General features: G+C 40.2%; 2 protein-coding genes and 1 long non-coding RNA gene across 5 annotated transcripts; all 3 read right to left on the reverse strand.

Moving 5' to 3' along the window:
* Positions 1-962: 962 nt before the first annotated feature.
* Positions 963-4,218, reverse strand: LOC149811455 (uncharacterized). Of its 3 annotated transcripts, XR_016428505.1 has the most exons (5): positions 3,934-4,218; positions 3,629-3,692; positions 2,993-3,046; positions 1,357-1,395; positions 963-1,279 (listed from the first exon to the last, which is right to left on the reverse strand). It is a non-coding gene; the product is annotated as an uncharacterized LOC149811455 (long non-coding RNA). The 3 variants fall into 3 exon arrangements; XR_016428506.1 differs by lacking the exon at positions 3,629-3,692; XR_016428504.1 differs by lacking the exon at positions 1,357-1,395.
* Positions 4,219-7,103: 2,885 nt separating this feature from the next.
* Positions 7,104-7,550, reverse strand: LOC149811456 (uncharacterized). The gene has a single exon (XM_089993885.1). The coding sequence runs from the start codon at positions 7,548-7,550 to the stop codon at positions 7,104-7,106; it is 447 nt and encodes a 148-aa protein (XP_089850011.1).
* A 7,864-nt stretch (positions 7,551-15,414) lies between these two features.
* On the reverse strand, positions 15,415-16,087 carry LOC149811457 (uncharacterized). The gene has a single exon (XM_089992695.1). The coding sequence runs from the start codon at positions 15,970-15,972 to the stop codon at positions 15,673-15,675; it is 300 nt and encodes a 99-aa protein (XP_089848821.1). The 5' UTR covers positions 15,973-16,087; the 3' UTR covers positions 15,415-15,672.
* Positions 16,088-20,610: the final 4,523 nt, after the last annotated feature.

A 20,610-nucleotide genomic window follows, 5' to 3' on the forward strand; every position in this document is an offset into this window, starting at 1 on the left:
TTAATTTAATAAAAAAATGGCATGTTTTAGCCAGTTTTTGAGTCGTTAAATCTTCACTTTGGATTCGTGCGTTATTTTCAAAGCAATGTTGCTGGCAAGCCTACAATCCAAAACTGCAAAGTATTGCCCTCAAGCACACTCTATCTCACGATCCTCTTATGGATGCGCATGCATTCTATCTTCTACAAGTCCTTGATGCAAATGAATTCATCCAGATGCAGCCATGTTCAGTATTTGCATCTTCACTTTCCAAGTGCATGAAAATTATGACAGTCATTTCCAAATTAAGAGTCCCATCACAGATAGCCCTAACAATAACATAACGCAGTAGTTGCAGAGACTATTACAACTAGAAAATAATGTTATAGTGGGCTGTCAACCATGAGTAAAAAAAGCCAGTGTTTCAACACTCTTCCATTAAAAATATTTGGAAGTTCCTTTTCTCATTAATCATGAATTTATACCTAAGATATACATGAATACAGTAAAAATTGTAAATTTTGCATTAAAGAGTTATGCCCAATGATAGAGCAATTGAATACTTGTTTTGGTTAGGTTTGTTCATCACCTTACAGATCTTGAACATTTGCCAACCTTCGTAACCAATTTTTTTACTAGAACAGTAATCAAATGCCACACCTATGATTTTCTGATTACAAACCCATCCCCTTTGCCTATTTCCCAGAAGAGAAATCCACGGATAAAAGCTTAATCAGGATGTATAAGACATCCAAGTGGCCCTCTGTCTATTGGCAGTAAAAGACATTTAAGAAATTGTGCAGTTTCATCCGGCAAAAGTTAATGACTTCCAGTACTCGTAAGGATCATGACGATCCACCAAACCATTAGTAGGATCTTTGGGTTATGGGAGAGGTAACTGGACTATTTCAACATATGCATTACAACATTACTCATTGGAGATCAGAGAAATGACCAAATGTCAAGGATTTCAATAAGTGGTAATAGAAGAAATTGATTGATTATGAAAAGCAGTTTATTCAAACATAACAGAGTAGGAGTTCCTGAACACGAGCAGTCCTCATGTTCATATGATGAGGAAAGATACTATACAAAATCAAGATTGTTCAAACTGTATGAGAATGTGAGGCATCTGCGGCTGATGCTTCCTCACCTGCAGGTTGATGATGCTTCTTTCAAACATAGAGAGAGAGAGACTCACCTTGATGCCTGCCATTGACAACAATCTCTGAGAAGCAATATATGCAATGTCTAACTTACTCAATTTCTCAATGAAGTAGACAACTTCTGCAACACCAGACTGGAAAAATAGACCAGACTTCATTATAACATGTCTAGAATTTCCATTGAAAATACACAAATCATACTTTCCATCACCTCCATAACAAAGAAATCTGAACTAGAAAACAGAACCACCTGCAACCATTTAAAGCAAAGACCACAAGGTTGATTTTCAGCAGGACAACATATCTAAAGTTTCTATCGAAAAACACAAACCATACTGTACATCACCTAACAAAGAAATCTAAACTAGAAAACAGAACTTACAATAACAAAAGGAACCATAACAGTCTTGAGTCTCTTGATTCTTGACCAAGGTTGTAAGTATCGTGTCATTACCCGTATCGGTCTGGCCCAAAAAAGATAGTATTGCCGTATCATAAAAATCATAATTTTTAATAAAAACTTTCCCAAAAAATCAGAAAATATAGCAAAAAATCTAAAAAAGTCATAACTAATGAAACAATGATGAATTACACAAAATATAACCATAAAATCACATAGAAATAATTTATATCTACATGAACTGCATAAGACATTATCAAACAATGATGAATTGCATAAGATAATAAAACTATAATATTACATATCAAAGCAATTATGTGCTATGAATGGCATGCATAAGATATCGAACATTAAATGATCAAGATAATATGCTATAAATGGCATGCATATATCACAAGAAAAATGGAAACTATGAAATAATACGCATATTAAATAACAAATCTAAGCTAATAAGTCACAAGATCCATAATAATGTGTGTTTACAGAGAAAAAAATCAGTGTTTTTTTAATGCTCAAAAATTTTACATAACTAATTTCTTTTTTTAAATTTCAAATAAAAATGAATTAGATAACGGCAATCATTGAGTATCATCAACATCATCTTTTTTTTTTTTGGAAAAAAAAATCTCTCTAAATCACTCTTAAGCTCTTTAAGGATGAACATGAACTAGCCCCAAGGAGCCTTATATATTTTCAATTTTTTTCTCAAATAAGTGCATTTAAATTGCATTTATAGTGTATCTTAAGATATGCCCCATATTGGAATGTATCATAAGATATAGGGGCGTATCGTAAGATACACACCCGTATCGAGATACAAGTGTGTATCGTATCGAAACACCCCATAGATACAATACTTACAACATTGGTCTTGACTGCTAGACTCAATGTCTCTTCATGATAAGAGCACATATTATACATTGATTATATAACCTTTCAACAGCCAATGGTGCCTTGTAGCTCTCAATAATCCAATTATATTTATATTTGATTTTATAAACCCATTTATTACACATGTTTAAGCTCAGTTCTTCATTCATAGCATGTACCAAATCTGTCTTTTAAAGCCTTTGTATATGTAGTTGGTCCATCACTCTTCAAGATTTCATCAGGCAAGACTTTATATTCATGTAAAAAAGTCTCATAAGATACCCCCTGTTAGATGCAGTTTAAAGCATCTCATATTGAATGATGTCAATTGTCAAGCCAAAATGCAAAAGAAATTATATCGTATATTTTCATATTTCTCTCAGAAACGTTTCAATCTGCCAAGCTTTTGGCACTATAAGTTCATGTACTTTATGCACTTATGCACGGATGTTTCCGCAAACTAAATATGCACTATGTTTATCTTATCTCCGTATACCTTATGATTTGCATATGCAACAACATTACAATGAGCGACAAGGTAGTTCTGAAAAGTATAGAGTAACATGAGCTTATGTACCTGAATGATAATCTTGGCACATCCATTGCAAGGAAACATTGTCACGTAAAGCCTCTGCATATAAAACAAGGAAAATTACATTTGTGAACGCAAGTCACTGGATCTAGAATGGCAAAATAGTCACAAAAGTTGAGTTTGCAGCAATTAAAAAAAAAGTGAAAAGCAATAAGAAAAACATGGTCCTTCTCTAGCCATAACGGGTAGCGTGATTAGATGAGTATTTTATCACATGTTAATCAATATGCACATATTCTCTAACATCAGGATTATAATCAAGCCATAACCTAACTAACTAGTACAGCAAATGCTTCAACTTCAAAACAGATGAAGATCAGAGCTATAATAGAAGGCCTTCCAAGAAAAAAACAAAAAAAGGGAGTTTGTTGTACTGACTGGCTTCGCCATGGAACAGGCCAACAACTTCAATATAATAGGTCAATATAACAGAATTCAGACTCTCTAAAGAAATTAGCAAAGAATCAGAATGCAATAGAGGGTCTCAGATAAGCAGTTAAATAAATTTTAAAGAAAATATCATGGATGAGTACACATGCATTCATGTACAATGTTCAGGACACATGAAAACAACTTCAAAAAAGTTCTCATATACTGATATACACAACAAGTAGGGGAAACCTGTCTAGCAGCTGATGCATGATTTGTATTCAGGATAGCATTAAGCTCAGCATGACAGACATAACTGTGAAAAAGAGAATAAAAGAAGTTAAGATTATCAGGATCTAATGAATAGTTACTTTGTATGCCCACATAATAACATGAAAGGAAAGAAACTTCAATTTATCCGCAAGTATTTTTAGTTAAAACCAATTTAAATGTAGCACATATAATCATTTCGTGCATAAAATATATATACTCATTTCATGCATAAAATATACATGCCTACATCAAAAGCTGATACCATAAGGCTCTGTATAACTTACGGGTACTTTGTTTCCAATGGATTCCGATGCAGCCTTCACGCGTTTTGCCGAAGGCAGTAAAGGCACAACCACGAGATGCAGTCTTCAGCCCTCACGTTTCCAGATGGCGGCTGTGAAAGGTAATACCCACACGATTGTACACTGAACCGGCTGGAGTAACAATGCCCAACCACGACGGCGAGGCTGGATTCCTTTTATTTAAATCTCAATAACAATGAACAAGGTACTTAATAAAGTGAAAGGTAAAGACAAATACTGACAGTAACAGGGAAGCAAAGAAAATGGCTGGAAAAAAAAAAAGAATGCTGCTGAAAAGAAACTACGGTTATTCTTCAAAGAAAGGTCCCCTCACGCAACCTTAGACAGTGTTTTTAAAGCTGATCACCGGATCTGGGTCTCGGGTCTGGATCCAGGCCCGAGACCGTTTCAATTTGGAACCGGGTCTTCCCTCTTCTGGAATAGGTGCGTGTTACATCCCTGCATCGGGTCCCCTCACCTATAATTGGATCCTGCTGCTGGATCCGATCGTCTATTCTTGTGATGGGTCGGGTTCCCTGGCCGTGCCAGGGTCGCGCGGTTCAATCTGCTTTGCATCATTCTCCCCTGGTTGGGAAGAAGTCGGCTCTGACGACTTGTTGTCCCCATAGTAAGCATATAGATCAGACACATTGAAAATCGGAAAAATGTTCCAAGCTTCAGGCAGTTCAAGGAGGTAGGCATTCGTACCCAATCTCCGGAAGACCTTGAAGGGGTCATATTTCTTAAGGCTCAGTTTACTATAAGTACCGACTGGGAAACGCTTTGGACGTAGGAAAACCCAAACTAACTGACCGACTTGAAACTGGATGTCGCAACGACCTTGGTCAACGAAAGCTTTGTACGCTTCGTAACTCTCAACGAGTTTGGCTCAGACTTGCCTATGTATATCACGCATGTATTCAGCGGCATCAAAGGCGTCTGGAGCTGGGTCGGGGAGATTGGACACTGGAGCTAGATCTACGACATGAGTGGGCGACCGACCATAAACAACTTGAAAAGGAGATTTGCCCGTGGATCTGTTGATAGAGTTGTTATATGCAAACTTGGCTTGAGGCAAGACTAGGTCCTAGGTTTTGAAATTTTCCCCCACTAAACTCCGTAACAAGTTTCCTAAGGTGTGGTTCACAACTTTGGTTTGGTCATCGGTTGGAGGGTGATACGCGCTACTGAATTGAAGTTTGGCCTTCAATAAAGCCCATAACGATTTCCAAAAATGGCTCATAAAGCGCGTGTCACAATCGGAGGTAATCGTGCGGGGTAACCCATGGAAGCGGGCGACGTCCTTGAAGTAATAGGAAGCTACTAATGAGGCGTCGGTAGTTCGCTTACACGGGACAAAAATAGCCATTTTGGAGAACCAGTCAACAACGACTAAAATTGAATCAAAACGACGTGGAGTTCTGGGAAGGCCCACGATAAAATCTATGGACATGTGCTCCCACGATAGCTCAGGGATGGATAACGGAGTATACAGACCACTATTCTGACGATGACCCTTAGACACTTGACACACATAACAACCTTAAATGAACTTGACAACATCTTTGCACATTTTGGGTCAGAAGTATCATTCATCTAACAGAGCGAACGTCTTATCATGTCCAAAATGCCCAGCTAACCCTCCCTCATGTAATTCGAAAATCAACTCAAGCCTAAGGGAGAAATCAGACACACATAACTTGTTCCCACGAAAGAGGTAACCATTATGAATACTAAAACGATGGTCGATAGTGCAATCTGAGGAGATGCACCCTTCCCAGACTTGCTGAAAATCAGGGTTCGTCGGGTATAACTCCTTGCACTGCTCGAACCCAATGACCTGCACTGACATGGTCATCAGAAGGTTGTTTTTTCTACTAAGAGTGTCAGCCACCTTGTTCAGAGTACCTGATTGATGACGAATCGTGAAGGTGTACTCTTGCAAGAAATTGACCCACTTGGCATGACAAGCACTTAGCTTCTTCTGACTATTCAGGTACTTCAACGCCTCATGATTCGTGTACAAGACAAACTCCTTATAAATGAGATAATGCCTCCAATAACGAAGGGCTTGTACAACGACATAGAACTCAACATCATAAGTGGAATACTGGCACCTAGCCTGAGTCAGCTTCTCACTAAAGAAAGCAACAGGTCGGCGGTTCTGACTCAAGACGGCCCCAATTCCCACTTTAGAAGCATCGCACTCAACCTCAAAGACTGCATTGAAATCAGGAAGAGCTAAGATAGGGGCACTAGTCATTCTTTCTTTGATGATCGTAAAGGCTTTTCCCGCGGCAGAAGTCCAATGGAAACTAGTACCTTTTAGGCATTTTGTGATAGGGGTCATGAGGGTACTGAAATTTCGCACAAAACGACGGTAAAAAGTAGCTAACCAGTAGAAACTACGGATCTCTCCAATAGTCTTTGGGGTAGGCCAATCTACGATCGCACGGACCTTCGCAGGATCAGCTTTAACTCCATCAGAAGACACTATAAAACCCAGAAATATGACACCGGACGTCATGAACTCACACTTTTTTGCATTGACATACAATTTTTCTCTCCTTAAAATTTCTAAGACCTGACGCAGGTGACTCAAATGATCGGACAAAGACGAACTATAAATCAAAATATCATCAAAATAGACAACGATAAACTTCCCTATACATGGACGCAACACTTGGGTCATCATGTTCATGAAAGCACTTGAGGCATTAGATAACCCAAATGGCATGACTAACCACGCATACAGCTCATCACGTGTTTTGAATGCCGCTTTTCACTCATCCCCCTCCCATATACGAATCTGGTGATACCTGCTTTTTAAATCTATTTTGGAGAAAATAGAGACATCAAATAACATATCATCCAAACGGGGGATGGGAAAACGGTATTTGACCGTGATGCGATTGATCGCACGACTATCAACACACATGCGCATGGACCCATCTTTCTTTGGAGTGAGCAGGGCGGGTACTGCACAAGGGCTAACACTCTCGCGAATAAAGCCCTTTTACAGTAACTCTTGGACCTGCCGCAATAACTCAGCATGCTCGGATGGGTTCATACGATATGCGGGGAGGTTGGGGAGGCTTGATCCCGGCACAAAATCAATGGCGTGCTGGACTACCCTCGTCGAAGGTAATCCATCAGGCAGGCAGGTCATCTGGCATAATGTCGCGAAACTCCTCTATAAGAAGGGCAACGTCCGCGGGAATGGACACAAACGAACTCATCAACGGTTTCGCCACCAGGGCATAACAATAGTCATCTTCTTGACAATGGTTCAAGAAGGGCCAGTACGATAGGCCCACAAGCCTGGGGACTCGCTCAGGCTTATCCACGGTGGGAAAACATGTCTCCTTCATAGGGAGAAGGGCAATCTTATGACCCTTAAAAAGGAAGGAATATGTGTTCTTGCACCCATTGTGAATGGTTTTGCGATCAAACTGCCAAGGACGCCCCAACAGAATGTGACACGCACTCATGAGAGCTATATCAGACCACACATCATCGTGGTAATGCTCCTCCATGGAGAATCGAACTAGACAACGCTGGGTGATGGGAACCTCGTTCCCTTTCTTGAACCACGCCATCTTGTATGGTTGAGACAAATTCTCGGTTTTCAGGTTCAAGGTAGATACACCATATTCTTACAAGCACCGGTCTCGATAATAACATCACATGCATGACCCTCACAGTTGCACCGAGTTCTAAAAATATTGTTTCGCAACCATTTTGCAAGGGTCGACTCACGGGGTGCGGTCAAACATGACGGATGGACAGTCAATTTTCGACATTGTCGTCGAACTCTACGACTCCCCTCTCATCCTCATCCTCGATCAAAGATTCACTCTCACTCTCTGATGTTGATTCTACAATACCTTCAACAAGATGGGTGTTCTTGCTCATAGTGGGACACTAGGACGCGACATGTCTAACTCCTGACACCTAAAACAACGAATGGTCGACTCATTAGGTTTGGCTTTGGACCGGGTATGGAAGGTTGGTCCTGACTGGTCAGGTTTGCTAAAGTCTGCTCTAAGCTTTGGGTCCTCCTTTTTAGGGGAGCTTGCTTCCCTGGTTGAGAAACTCGACTTAGGTGGACTGGATGGTTCACTACGGGAGGTCCTATATTCCTGCCTCATTTTCAGCTTTTCCTCGACATTTATGGTATAACTGTTTGTCTGATCTAATGTCTCAACTGTGATACAACTAAAATCATCAGAATTAGCAGGACGAAGACCAGAAACGTACCTCGTGACCTGCTGGTAGGCGATTTCCTCGAACTGCACACGTAGGGAAAGACGATGGAACTCAGCAGTGTACTCCGCCACAGTTCGGGTGCCTTGACGCAGGATCAGGTACTCCTTGTAGGCTCTCTCGGCGTGATCTGAAGGCACAAATTTTGACTGCATCAATCTCTGCATCTCCTCCCACGACTGTATGCGCTCGAGTCTCTGTCGCTCACTCGACCGCTGCAACTCCACCCACCATGTCTGGGCTAGGCCTCTCAACCGAGTAGACGCTAGAGAGACACAACGGTGCTCAGCGACGGTGTGGTAGTTGAAAAAAAACTGCACGGCATAAGACCACTCAAAGAACTGCTCTGCATCGAACTGCCCCGCAAACTCCGGAAGATCCAGCTTCACCCCATAAGTGGAGGGGTGCTCTCTGCTGACGAGCCTCAACCATTCCTGCAGGATAATCGTTCCAAAAAGCATCGTCGTCCCATACTACTTCATCGCCCTCTGTGCGGTACTGCTCGCCTGGATGCTGGTGCTGACGAACTCTACCGATGGGTGGTCGGCGCTCAGGACGCGCCGGTCCTTGCTGATTTTGCCTCGATCTGGCTTGCCCGTGGGCGGGAGCCATCTGCGGCCGGCGTTGGGGCACCGGGATAACGGGAAGTCCAGGGTAAGGTGGACGGGTCTGGTGGGTCTCGGGTCCTAGGTGGGTAGGGATGTCATAAAATGGGTTTGGGTTAAGATACTGGTGTTGGATCGGATACTGTATTGGACTCTGGATCAGGGTTGGGTTGATGGGTTGGTTCGGGTACAGGGTCTGGTTGATATATTGTTGGGTTGATTCGTCTGATGGGATGTGGATCGGGTCTATTCCTAAACTACTCGTCGGACCCAGATATGGATAGGTTGGATTAAGGAGCGAGTTGTGGGGATAAGAGGCTTGGTTTGAACTCGATCCACGATCCATATGATTATGGGTCTGGTTTTGACCTCGCTCAAATCCAAACTGAAGCTTCGTCCGGGTCCGATATGGGTCTGGGTCGACATTGGATCCATTTTGGGGATCAAAAATAACGGGTTGGATCTGGTTCGGGGCAGCCCGCGAACCAGACCCAACTAGGTAGGTCGGGTGAAGGGGTTCTAGACCCAGACCCGCTCCCTGAGACCCCACAGATGGTCCCAGTGAATCGGGCTCGTGGAGTAATTCACAATAAAGAAAATTTCCATAAATTTATGGTATCATATTTCCAACTACACGGGGTCCGTTTTATGAGTCTTGTCTCCCCATTCCTTCCTATCTAGAGCTACAACTTCCGTAACACTACAATTCTTCATATCACCTCTCACTGCTTCATTCCAAGTCTGCTATAATGATCTCCAAAGAAAAAAATACTCCACAAATTCGATGGCAAACGCGAAAAATTCTCCCACTGATCATAATTTTTCAAAATAAAACTAACCAAAATTCTGGAATTGATCGCAATGAAATCGCCAACCGGTTGCGCGCCGCTAAACTTCGGGACACTTCTAGGCAAAAAAGGCTTATCCAAACCTCAATTTTTCAAGAGAAAAGTTGGAGAAACTCTCACCCTTTGCGCTTGGAAGGATCAAAAGGGTCGGGGACGGAGTGATCTTCGACGACGCCGTTCATGGAAGGATGGACGCGGAAAGAGGCCCTTCTCCGGGCAGAGAAGAGGTGGATGGCGGCGGCGCCGCCAATAAGGGTGGAGACGAGGAAGAGGTCTCTCGAGATCATCGCCGAAGCAGCAAACCCTAGCTTCTCCTCCTTCCCTCCGCTCTCTTGCTTTCATCTCCAAATGCACCGGAGGCGCGGGAAAATGGGAAAGAAAATAACCAAAGTTCATTTGGAAGAGTAAATTGTTCGGTGACCGTAAATAAAACCCAAAAATGAAGTCAGCCATTGGTGTCGATACGAGTGCGTCTCCGGAAGTAATAAAATTAGGGGTGTCAACGGGTCGGGTTTGGTTCGGCCCAGTTGGAATCAGACTTGGACCAGATTTTCGGGTATGGTATCGGGTCTGGACCCTATTTTAATCAGGTCCACTATAAAAAAACCATACCCAGATCGGATAAGAATTACATGAACCAAACCTGGACGGCCGGACCATACATGGGAAACCGATATTTTCTTATCATTTTTACGTTGAAAATTTGCTGGTCTTAATCAGTTGGGTCCGGGTCTAGTGTAAAATTTCACAAACTACACCCAGGTCCATGTATTAAATCGGACCTTCGGGTCTAGACCCGGGTCTTAATTAGGTCTTATTATTTTCTTGCTTCCAAACGTGCCAACCTATATTCTAATTACACCTTTGGTGGTGGGTCTCTTCTCAACCACGTTTGTGGTAAATACTCAGGTGAAGGCATATTTTTTTTAATCTTAAAAAAACTCTCATTTCCCGTGGTAAATACATCACATGGACACTGAATAAAAGGACACGCAGTATGCTTTTGTTTTAGACATAATAGTAAATTGGAGTATCACTATGATATACTGAACCATGGAAGTTCGCTGAGCACAACGAGCAGGACGAAGCCCTTCATATAAAATCACTTTTGTTTTACTGATAAATAGTGAAAGAAAATTTTAGGTGGTGAAGTGCAGTAATCAAAACCTTGGGCATATTTTTTTTGGAGCGTAAAACTTTGAGGCTAGGACCCATGACCCGGGAGACTATGTTATGCGTTGGCTTGTGCAGAGGGGTGACGCTCATGAGAATCGAACATTGACTGTTTGTCTAACAGCCAAGCCCCCTCCCCACTATGCCAACCGCGCTTGCGGCCAACATGTTCTTGAAAATAGTTAATAAGTAGGCTGGCTTTTGTAATTCACATTACTAGCCACATAAATGTAATCTTTGTGACATAGGGTTACGGGTGTCAATGGGTCGGGTTTGGTTTGGACCCAATTTTTTGGTATAGTATCTGGTTCATACCGGAGTTTAATCCAGTTCACTATAAGAGAAACCATACCTGGATCCGATAAGAACTACATGAACCAGACCCAGACCATACCTGGTAAAATAACACTTTTTATCATTTTTACATTGAAAATTTGAGGGTCTTAATCGAAACTCGGGTCCGGCCCAGGTCTGGTATAAAATTCACAAACTATACCCGGATCCATGTATTAATTGGACCTTCGGGTCCCGACTCAAGTCTTTTATTTATCACCATACCCTAACCATATAGGGTTGTTGTTTGGGGTAGGGTCCGAGAAAACCGGATCCCTATCATGTCATGATATTTGTGATTTGGGAATTCATTCTTTTGAAAAACCTCAAAATAAAATATCATGATTTTTTTACTTAATAGAGATTAATCTCTATCTCTATCTCAATCTCTCCTTTTGACGATTTCTTGAGTTTGAAGGTGCATGTTCTTGAAATTAGCTAATAATTAGGCTGGCTTTTGTAATTCATTATTTTTTTCCCCTTAACATTTGTAGCCACATAAATGTAATCTTGTGACATAGGGTTAGGGCAGGGGTGTCAATGGGTCGGGTTTGGTTTGGACCCAGGTAGAACCAGACTTGGACCCAATTTTTTGGTATAGTATCGGGTTCAGATAGGAGTTTAATCCAGTTCACTAAAAGAGAAACCATACCTGGATCCGATAAGAATTACATGAACCAGACCCATACCATACCTGGTAAAATAACACTTTTTATCATTTTTACATTGAAAATTTGCGGGTCTTAATCAAAACTCGGGTCCGGCCCAGGTCTTGGTATAAAATTTCACAAACTATACCTTGATCCATGTATTAATCGGACCTTCCGATCCAGACTCAAGTCTTTTTTTTTATCACCATACCCTAAGCATATAGGGTTGTTGGTTGGGGTTGGGGTTGGGGTCGGGTCCGGGAAAACCGAATCCCTATCATGTCATGATATTTGTGATTTGGGGAGCCATTCTTTTGAAAAACCTCAAAATAAAATATCATGATTTTTTTACTTAATAGAGAGATGAATCTCTATCTCTCTCTATCTCCTCTTGACAATTTCTTGAGTCTGGAGGTGTTTTTATGCTTTCAATTTTTTAAAATAATTGGGGAATGCCACTTCACTCAGCAAGCTCATTTGGTGTAAATTAAAAAACTCAGGTCTTCTTTGCCCACCAAGGAGTACACTCAGTGTGTGCCTTGCTGGAAGGGATGTGCATCATAGGTTTCGAACTTGTGATATCCCTTCAACCAGGTGACTTGCCATGAGTTGCTCATATCTTTTTTTCTATAGCTATGCCAAAAAAAAAAAAACTTCCCATCACAGACCGCACATGAACAGCCCTCTATGGTCAGTAAAACACTTGAGTTCCTCTCTGACCACCACGAAGTACACCCAACTATGTCCTTGTGGCAAGGGACACTTCTCATGGTTTTGAACTCAACTTGGTAAAATTTGCAAGTCGCCCCTACCAGATGAACAAAGCCCTTGAATTTTGCTGCACAGTGCAATACTTGGGAGAGTTTCCTCGTAAAAAACCAAAGCAGGTTATATGTTCCCCCCCCCGAACAGGGCAGTTAGCTACATCTCATGTTCGGGGGTCCCAAAGAGCACCACGTATGTAAGCATGTGCATCTAGTATCCCCATGTTTGTCAGCATTAATTAGCATTGAAGTTTGATGCGATTGCAAAGACTTAAGTACCCTCTCCTCCATTGGTGCAAAAAAAAATGACGATTCTTGAAAAGGAGTGGTTGTAAAGACTTAAGTGCCCCGAAAAAAGATTATTTAAGACCCAGTCTCTGCACTACATGATTATCTGAGAAAGAAATCTCCTCTGGAGGAGGCCATAAACATCAACCCTCTTACTCACTCTATCTCTCTTCTCTTTCTGCTTCTATGCACATCCAACAGACGATCTTACATTGCTCCATCAAGCACCGACTGACCTGCATATTGACTGTTGTGGAGCCTGATTCAGAGTTTTTACCCTTACAGGAGGAGGGTTTGGGGGCTCATCCCAGCGTAGGTAGCATCATTCAACTAAATGAGTTGTAGATCCTGATTTAGAGTTTTTACCCTTACAGAAGAGAGGTCTGGGGGCTCCTCCCAGCGTGGGTAGCATCATTCAACTTAAAGAGTTGTGGAGTCTGATTTAGAGTTTTTACCCTTAAAGAAAGGGGGGTCTCAGAGCTCCTCCCAGCGTGGGTAGCATCATTCAACTTAAAGAGTTGTGGAGTCTGATTTAGAGTTTTTACCCTTAAAGAAAGGGGGGTCTCAGAGCTCCTCCCAGCGTGGGTAGCATCATTCAACTTGAAGAGTTATGGAGTCTGATTCAGAGTTTTTACCCTTACAGAAGGGGGGTCTGAGGGCTCCTCCCAGCGTATTCATGGCCTTTTGCCCTTACAGGAGGGAGTCCGGGGGCTCATCAACCCTCTCACTCTCACTCTCCCTTCTATTTCTGCTTCTGTGCACATCCATCAGAAGATCCTACATTGCTCCATCAAGCACCGACTGACCTGCACATTGACTGTTGTGGAGCCTGATTCAGAGTTTTTACCCTTACAGGAGAGGGGTCTGGGGGCAACTTTTGTATAATCATTTACTGTTGACAAACCAGTTCTTAAGTTTTCTGGATGTCATGCTGAATATGAACCCGAGCCAATCGATGAGCTGCCTCTAAATTTATTTGACTCTGGGTCCTTACTGCACTTGAAGTTGAGTCATTGTATTTTTTGTTGTTCGGTGGGTGGTGAGGCCCTCCTCTACTCTCTCAAGACTCTTAGCTTGGGCAATCTTTCTTTTGATGATTGTGGTTGTAATGTATCGTTGAAGTTAAAATGGAGAATAAAATGACAATAGAAATTACTTAAAATTTACAGGAATAAACTAGACTCAATAACGAAGACATCACTTTTTACGGATTTGAAATATGACCTCCGGTTAGGGAGATATGGCCCTGACAAGTTTGTCATAATTCGGGTAGCAATTTACAGCGATTTGCTTACTTAATAACACTATAAATCGCTATAGCGATTTACGAAAGACATTACAAATCGCTATAGTGATATCCAAAAATACTATAAATCGCTATAGCGATTTGCGGAAGACACTACAAATCGCTATAGTGAGATCCAAAAACACTATAAATCGCTATAACGATTTGAGGAAGACACTACAAATCACTGTTGAAAAGCCGGATAACACTATAAATCGTTGTGGGGCTCGTTGGAGACCCAAAAATACTATAAATCGTTGTAGGAAAGCCAGATAACACTACAAATCGCTGTTGGAAGGCCCCAAAAAAATTTGGTCCGGAGGGCGCTGCCCCCCGAGCCCCCGCCAGGAGCGGCCCCCCCTGGACCCCCGCCCGCTGACCGAGCAGCGGGATCCGCGCCGGAGGGGAGCCCCCGGACTCCCCTCCTGTAAGGGCAAAAACTCTAAATTAGGCTCCACAACGAATCAAGTTGAATGATGCTACCCACGCTGGGAGGAGCCCTCAGACCCCCCCTTTTGTAAGGGTAAAAACTCTGAATCAGACTCCACAACTCTTCAAGTTGAGCGATGTACAGTGTTTTACGAAGAGAGAAGAAGTTGATTTCTTCTCTAGAGAGAGAGAGAGGGTTTTACAGTGTTTTACGGAGAAAGAAGAAGAAGACTTTGAAGAGTCAACATCATCCTCGACTTTCTGAATGGAGGACATGTTTGTCCTTTTTTTGAACGGTTTGTTTTTCCTTTTTTGAATGAAGGGCATTTTTGTTATTTTCTCAAACCATCACTTTATGAGAAGAATAGCAAGAAAGGGTACTTAAGTCTTTGCAACAACACCAGAGTCCGATGCAAAGTTATGTCAATATACACGGGAATACGAGCCCCATGTGCTTGTATACGTGGTGCTCATTCAAAGCCCGGAACACAGACGTGGGATTCAGTGAATCATCGGGGGGAACATACACCACCCTCTCGTAAAAAACCGACGCTAGTTGATGCTGCAAACATGGGGATACGAGCAGCATGTGCTTACATATGTGGCGCTCATTTGGACCCGCGAACAAGCACCTGCCTGTTGGGTGCACATATAACCTGCCTAGCTCTATAATTATCGCGCTCTTTGATTTAGGTAGTTCCTTGATTCTAGCTAAATCATATCCTGAATACATGAACCATATTTCAGGAAAGTAGCTATCTAAGTTAGCTTTCTCGATCTACAACAATTTAACAAATGTAACAAAAAACAACAGCAGCAATATACCGTAATTTTTAACTTTCCAATAGTAACTTCCAATGTACATCTACCATCAAATTTTCTTCTGTTCCATTAAATATACATATATATACTACATTTTTTCCCTGAATTCACTGCTTAAATTAAAAGCAAACAAATTAACGCAACTATTTGGCTAATTGGTTTTCATCTTTCCCCCTACAAGCCAGGAGCAAAAAACGAAAGGAAGAGAAAGAGGGAAGAGACCTCATCATCTTGAGCCAGAGAAATTAAAACTTGATATTATCGATGAGGGTGGTGATGGTTCTTCTTCACGGACAAGGCAACGGGCATGGGACGGCCGGTACCGGTGCCGCCGCAGCTGCTGCAGGCCATCCTGCCGGAGCCGGCGCACGTCCTGCAGCCGACGTCGCCGTCGGACCAGCGAGCGCAGAGGCAGCTGACGCGGCCTGTGCCGTTGCAGCTGGTGCAGCGCGGCCACCCTCCGGCCATCGGCTTCTGCTCCATCACCGACTTCACCAACATGGCTCCCGCGATCACGCCCAGCCCCGTCGCCAACTGGGTAAACACGATCGGACCCATTCTGGGTTTTCTTGGGAGGTTCCCGGCGAGGTGTGGCCAGAGGATGAAATTAAAGAGAGGATAGGAGATGAAGGTTTTGTCGAGGAGGTGGGAAGGAGAAGGGAGTTGTTGAATGTTGATAACTTGATATTGTTAAGCAGAAGGTGCCGACGTGGGTGGTGGTCAAAGAGGCCACGCTACGCTACAGAGAGAAGAAGCGTGTGATAATGGCCGGCATTCGGTTTGGAGTTTGGGCCCATTTGTGATATTTTTGTGGTGGTGTGAGAAGACGAGCAAAGACGTCTTTTGATAAGTTTATATATATATATATATATATATATATATGCGTGTGAAAAATAAAAACCTGCAAAATACAAAACTTATTAAATTAAATATGCTATTGGATTTTCACGAATTTCTGATATTTTTTGAAAATTCTGATCTTACATATGTGATCTATATGCTTATTTTTATAGGAATCAATTCTTGGAACATTATATGTTTTTATAAGGTTTCAAAAATCAATAGCTTATAAATTTTTGAAGCTCCAAATACCAATTTTTCTATTCAAAATACATGATCCAAGTGTCATGATAGTCATCTATGGGGTCAAAATTTCAAAAAAAATATCAAAAATCTAATCATGTTTCATTTAGTAAGTTTTCATTTTCATAAGATGCAAGCTGGTCGGACCCGGGTCGAATCTAAACAACAGTAAATCCGACCTAATTGGATTCAGACTTGGATTTGCAGTTGGATGGGTCAGCTGAAACTGACTCCAGATCTAACTAACTAAAAATATGATATTTGCACGTATTCAATTTCAAGTTTTAGTTGGATTTGGATGTTCTTCAGACTCGAAGTTGGATTAGGATGCAAAACTCAATTGCCAATCTGGATCTGATTATTAGTCGGATCCAACTTGGAGATAGAGAGAGAGAGAGAGAGAGAGATGGGTATCTTTTGTTAGCTAGTGAGAGGCGTGGAGTATGTATTGACCACATGGACGGCACACAAAAGCACGGACAGAGATTGGGCGGTCCATGAGTTGGTCAATGGCTTGGACCCAGTTGGTCTGGTCCCAGATCAATGTTGTCGCTTGTGGAATGGATTCTAATTGATCGGGTGTTATAATGAATTTGAATTAGCCAATTCGAATCGAATGAATCCCCAACTGCCTCAGTATTGGGGTCGATTCAAGGGGGTAGCCAATATGACATAAATCGGTCAACTGTTTTAACCAATGTTATCAGAAAATAGATACGATACTGACCTGAATCGGCTATTTTTTAATGAATATAAAAATAGCTTAAAATTAAATTTTTAAAATTTTTTAATGTTATTTTAATTGTTTTAACACATGTCACATTCTGATTGACATGTAATATTTTTTTAAATTATTTTTTGGCCGATTCAGAACGATACACTTGAGTATCAGTATCGGCCCGATGCACCTGAATGGTTCGCCAAACTAAACAGGTCCTATTGGGATACTGACATTGGTTTTAACTAGCAATGTGCTGGTGTGCTGCACCAAGCAAAGGAGAGAGAGATGATAAATTTGAAAAACTAAATAAATGAGGCAGATTTAAAAAAAAAAGGTCTAGCAAGTAGGTAGATCGGTACATTGATAGAGAGAAGAATTTGTTCCTCCTATCAAACTGATTTTCAATGTTCTAAGCCATGTTTGATAAATCAGACCCATAGATGTCTCCAGCATGATTCATTTTCTAAGAATCCATTATTGGATTATTTTTTTTATGAAAATTATGATTGCATGGGCTTTAAAATTTATAAAAAAATCATGAGCCATTGATTTTTTAATCCTTATAAAAACCTGCTCATATATCATAATCGGATGATTCAAAACCCAATTCTTACTAAAAAAAGTGTAGATAATATTCTTAAAAAAGTATCAAAAAATAAAAAAACTAGAGAGACTATACACCCTCCATTAACCAACCAACCAATCAATCAAACAATCAATATATATATATATAGAGAGAGAGAGAGAGAGAGAGAGTTTTGATGCATATATACTGTTTACATTTAGGATTTAGATTTAGAACTGACATGATCTGCCCCAAATGCAGTCTGATTGCATCTCTAATCAAGATTGGACCCTACAAGGTTGAGTCAGGTGAAGCCATGCTCATTGATCAACGAACCAATGGGATCACTTGAAATAATTTGGATATGTGGTGTTCGAATGCCAAGTCCAAGGATTTTATGTTGCTTTACTTTACTTCATAAACATGGCAAGTGTAACACTTTAAAATTTTGAATCCTGAAAATTGTGAATTTTTTTTAAATACTTTTATAAAATTATAACAAAAAATTTACACGGGACAAAAACTTGGCATGGTACCTCCCAATCACATTCGCATCCATACACGCGTTTAATTCAGAAAATTAAATATTAATAAATCAAATAAAAATCCATTACATCTCTAAATTTAATAATAATTGTTTATTTAAAATTTAAATCAAATTGTCAGAGTCTTGAGGATTTTAAGATGCTCACAATCCAAAAACACTCAATGGTTGGGAAAGGCTTGGCTCAGTCCCCATCATAATAGCCCGTCATCGCATGTGAATTCACTTGCTACCTGAAAACATTTAAAATCAATAAGGTCAGATAAATAATGTCTCAATAGGTTAGAGCTATTTAGAATACATAAATTAAATCAAGCATAAATTACTTCAATTTTTCATACATTCAACAAGATTAAATACAACACAATTAAAAGCATCAATTTTTAATATATTATTAAGGCATACATTTGCGAAAGTGCATTCAAGTAATCATTCACTTAAACATGATTATATTTAAAGATACATGAACAGTAAAAAAAATGCATACACTTACCATTGCAGGAGCCAATTCTATGCATGAGTCATTTATTATCTTTAATTAAAAAAATTTTCTTACATGATGCATGTCATGTCTATCTAATGCATAATCATTTAAGTTTCGCTTCTTAGCACTATGGGTACTAACACATGCTTAAACCTTAATTAGGGTCATGGTGCAGGCAGTATTTTCAAACATGAGTGGTTTTTGCCTGGTCGAACACCTTTCACCAGTCCTACGAGTGAGGGACAAGTGTATCGAGAGCGCGCTCTCAATACTGTTATCATATTGCATCAGGTTTTCACTCATGAGTTAAATTCCTTTATGCTATAGTCTATTTCAGAGGTTTTTTCTATCTTCGTGGTTAGGAAGGAATAACCTTCCATACTCAAAATGTTTCTCATAAAATTGAAAGTATTACTTTCCCTCTCTTTGCAAGAACCATTCTTTAGTGTTACATGTTTACTTTTTAAATTAATTATTTTACATACAACGCTGTATCAGAATCCACTAGAGAGATTCAGCCACTTCAGGAACTATGAATGCATATTTTACAACATTGAGCTCGAAAACATTATTCATGTCACTTTCTCTTTAGACTTATGCGTACATGCATAAATAAAGAAATAAATTTTCTTATGCATTGAATGCATCCAATCATTTACATCATAATCATGGCAGTCATATAAAGAAAAGTATAACATGCTTGAGTCATGAAACATTTGTGTTAAAGTCACAGAGCAGACACTTCGGTACATACATTAGCGAAGGGCTATGGAAGCATGCTTTTGCATTAGCATCTTACTCAAATAGTGCCCCACTAATGAGAACTTATTTTCCTACAACAAACTGACTTTTTACAGTCCATATACAATCTGATATTCATTCGCAAAGGCACATATATAAATGCATAAAATTTGCAAGTATTCGATTGTCGGGTCCTAAACCAGTTCTAAACCTACGAAAACCCAACTATATTTGATTGTTACAGAGGTTACAGAAAATTCTACATTCATTGGACAAAGTTAAAATTTTCACAGTTTGTAGATAATTTTGTCTGCTTTCTGATGCCACAATCCATTCATAAAAATTCATCAAGACGAGGGAGTTAAAAACAATTTAGTGCATACCTATACTTTTTTGTTTCGACTATCACGGAAAAGTGCTCAATCCATGAACAAACCTCAAATTTTTATAAAAGCTGTAAAATTTTGTTAGTTATCCAACGCAATAAATTGCTCATAAAAATTTTGCCAGACGAGAGAGATACGAGCAATTTAACAGTTAGATGTCAGGAACATGTTAAGTAAAATCATAAAAACATCATGGCACTACTTTTATCTAATCTACCATGGAAAAATTACATTTTTGCAGCTGTTAGGCCAAAAAACAAAACCGTCTCTTTAAAGCCTATTTTTTCAAAAATAGTTTCGACAAATTTTACAATAAAGCATATAAAAACATGTATTTTTCCATGACAAAAATAGTAAAAAAACATTCTAATCATCACAGTGCCTTCACATGAATATTAACTATAATTTCTAACTAAAAAGTGCAGGAAAACAATTAGATATTATATGTATTTTTCAAAAATTATAGATTTTATTTCTGACAAAATAGATAGCACGCATACATAGTTCTTTTTCATTTTTAATTCAATAATTCAGCTACTTTGAAGGAGAATCGATTTCTTCTAGAGAAAATCAAAATCAACCCGTTTTTATTAAGTCTAATATAAATTTGTTTGCAAATTCCCTTTTTAATTTCTTTTATCAAAAGTTTGAATCGGGTCCACAAACTTGATT

Source organism: Nuphar pumila, chromosome 17 (genome assembly GCF_984573655.1).
Source record: "Nuphar pumila chromosome 17, dmNupPumi1.hap1.1, whole genome shotgun sequence".
NCBI classification, from domain to species: domain Eukaryota; kingdom Viridiplantae; phylum Streptophyta; class Magnoliopsida; order Nymphaeales; family Nymphaeaceae; genus Nuphar; species Nuphar pumila.

What these genes read in the sequence shown, in the direction of transcription:
- LOC149811456 (XM_089993885.1), bottom strand. Translation starts at nt 7,550, where the DNA reads ATGGCGTGGTTCAAGAAAGGGAACGAGGTTCCCATCACCCAGCGTTGT.
- LOC149811457 (XM_089992695.1), bottom strand. Translation starts at nt 15,972, where the DNA reads ATGGGTCCGATCGTGTTTACCCAGTTGGCGACGGGGCTGGGCGTGATC.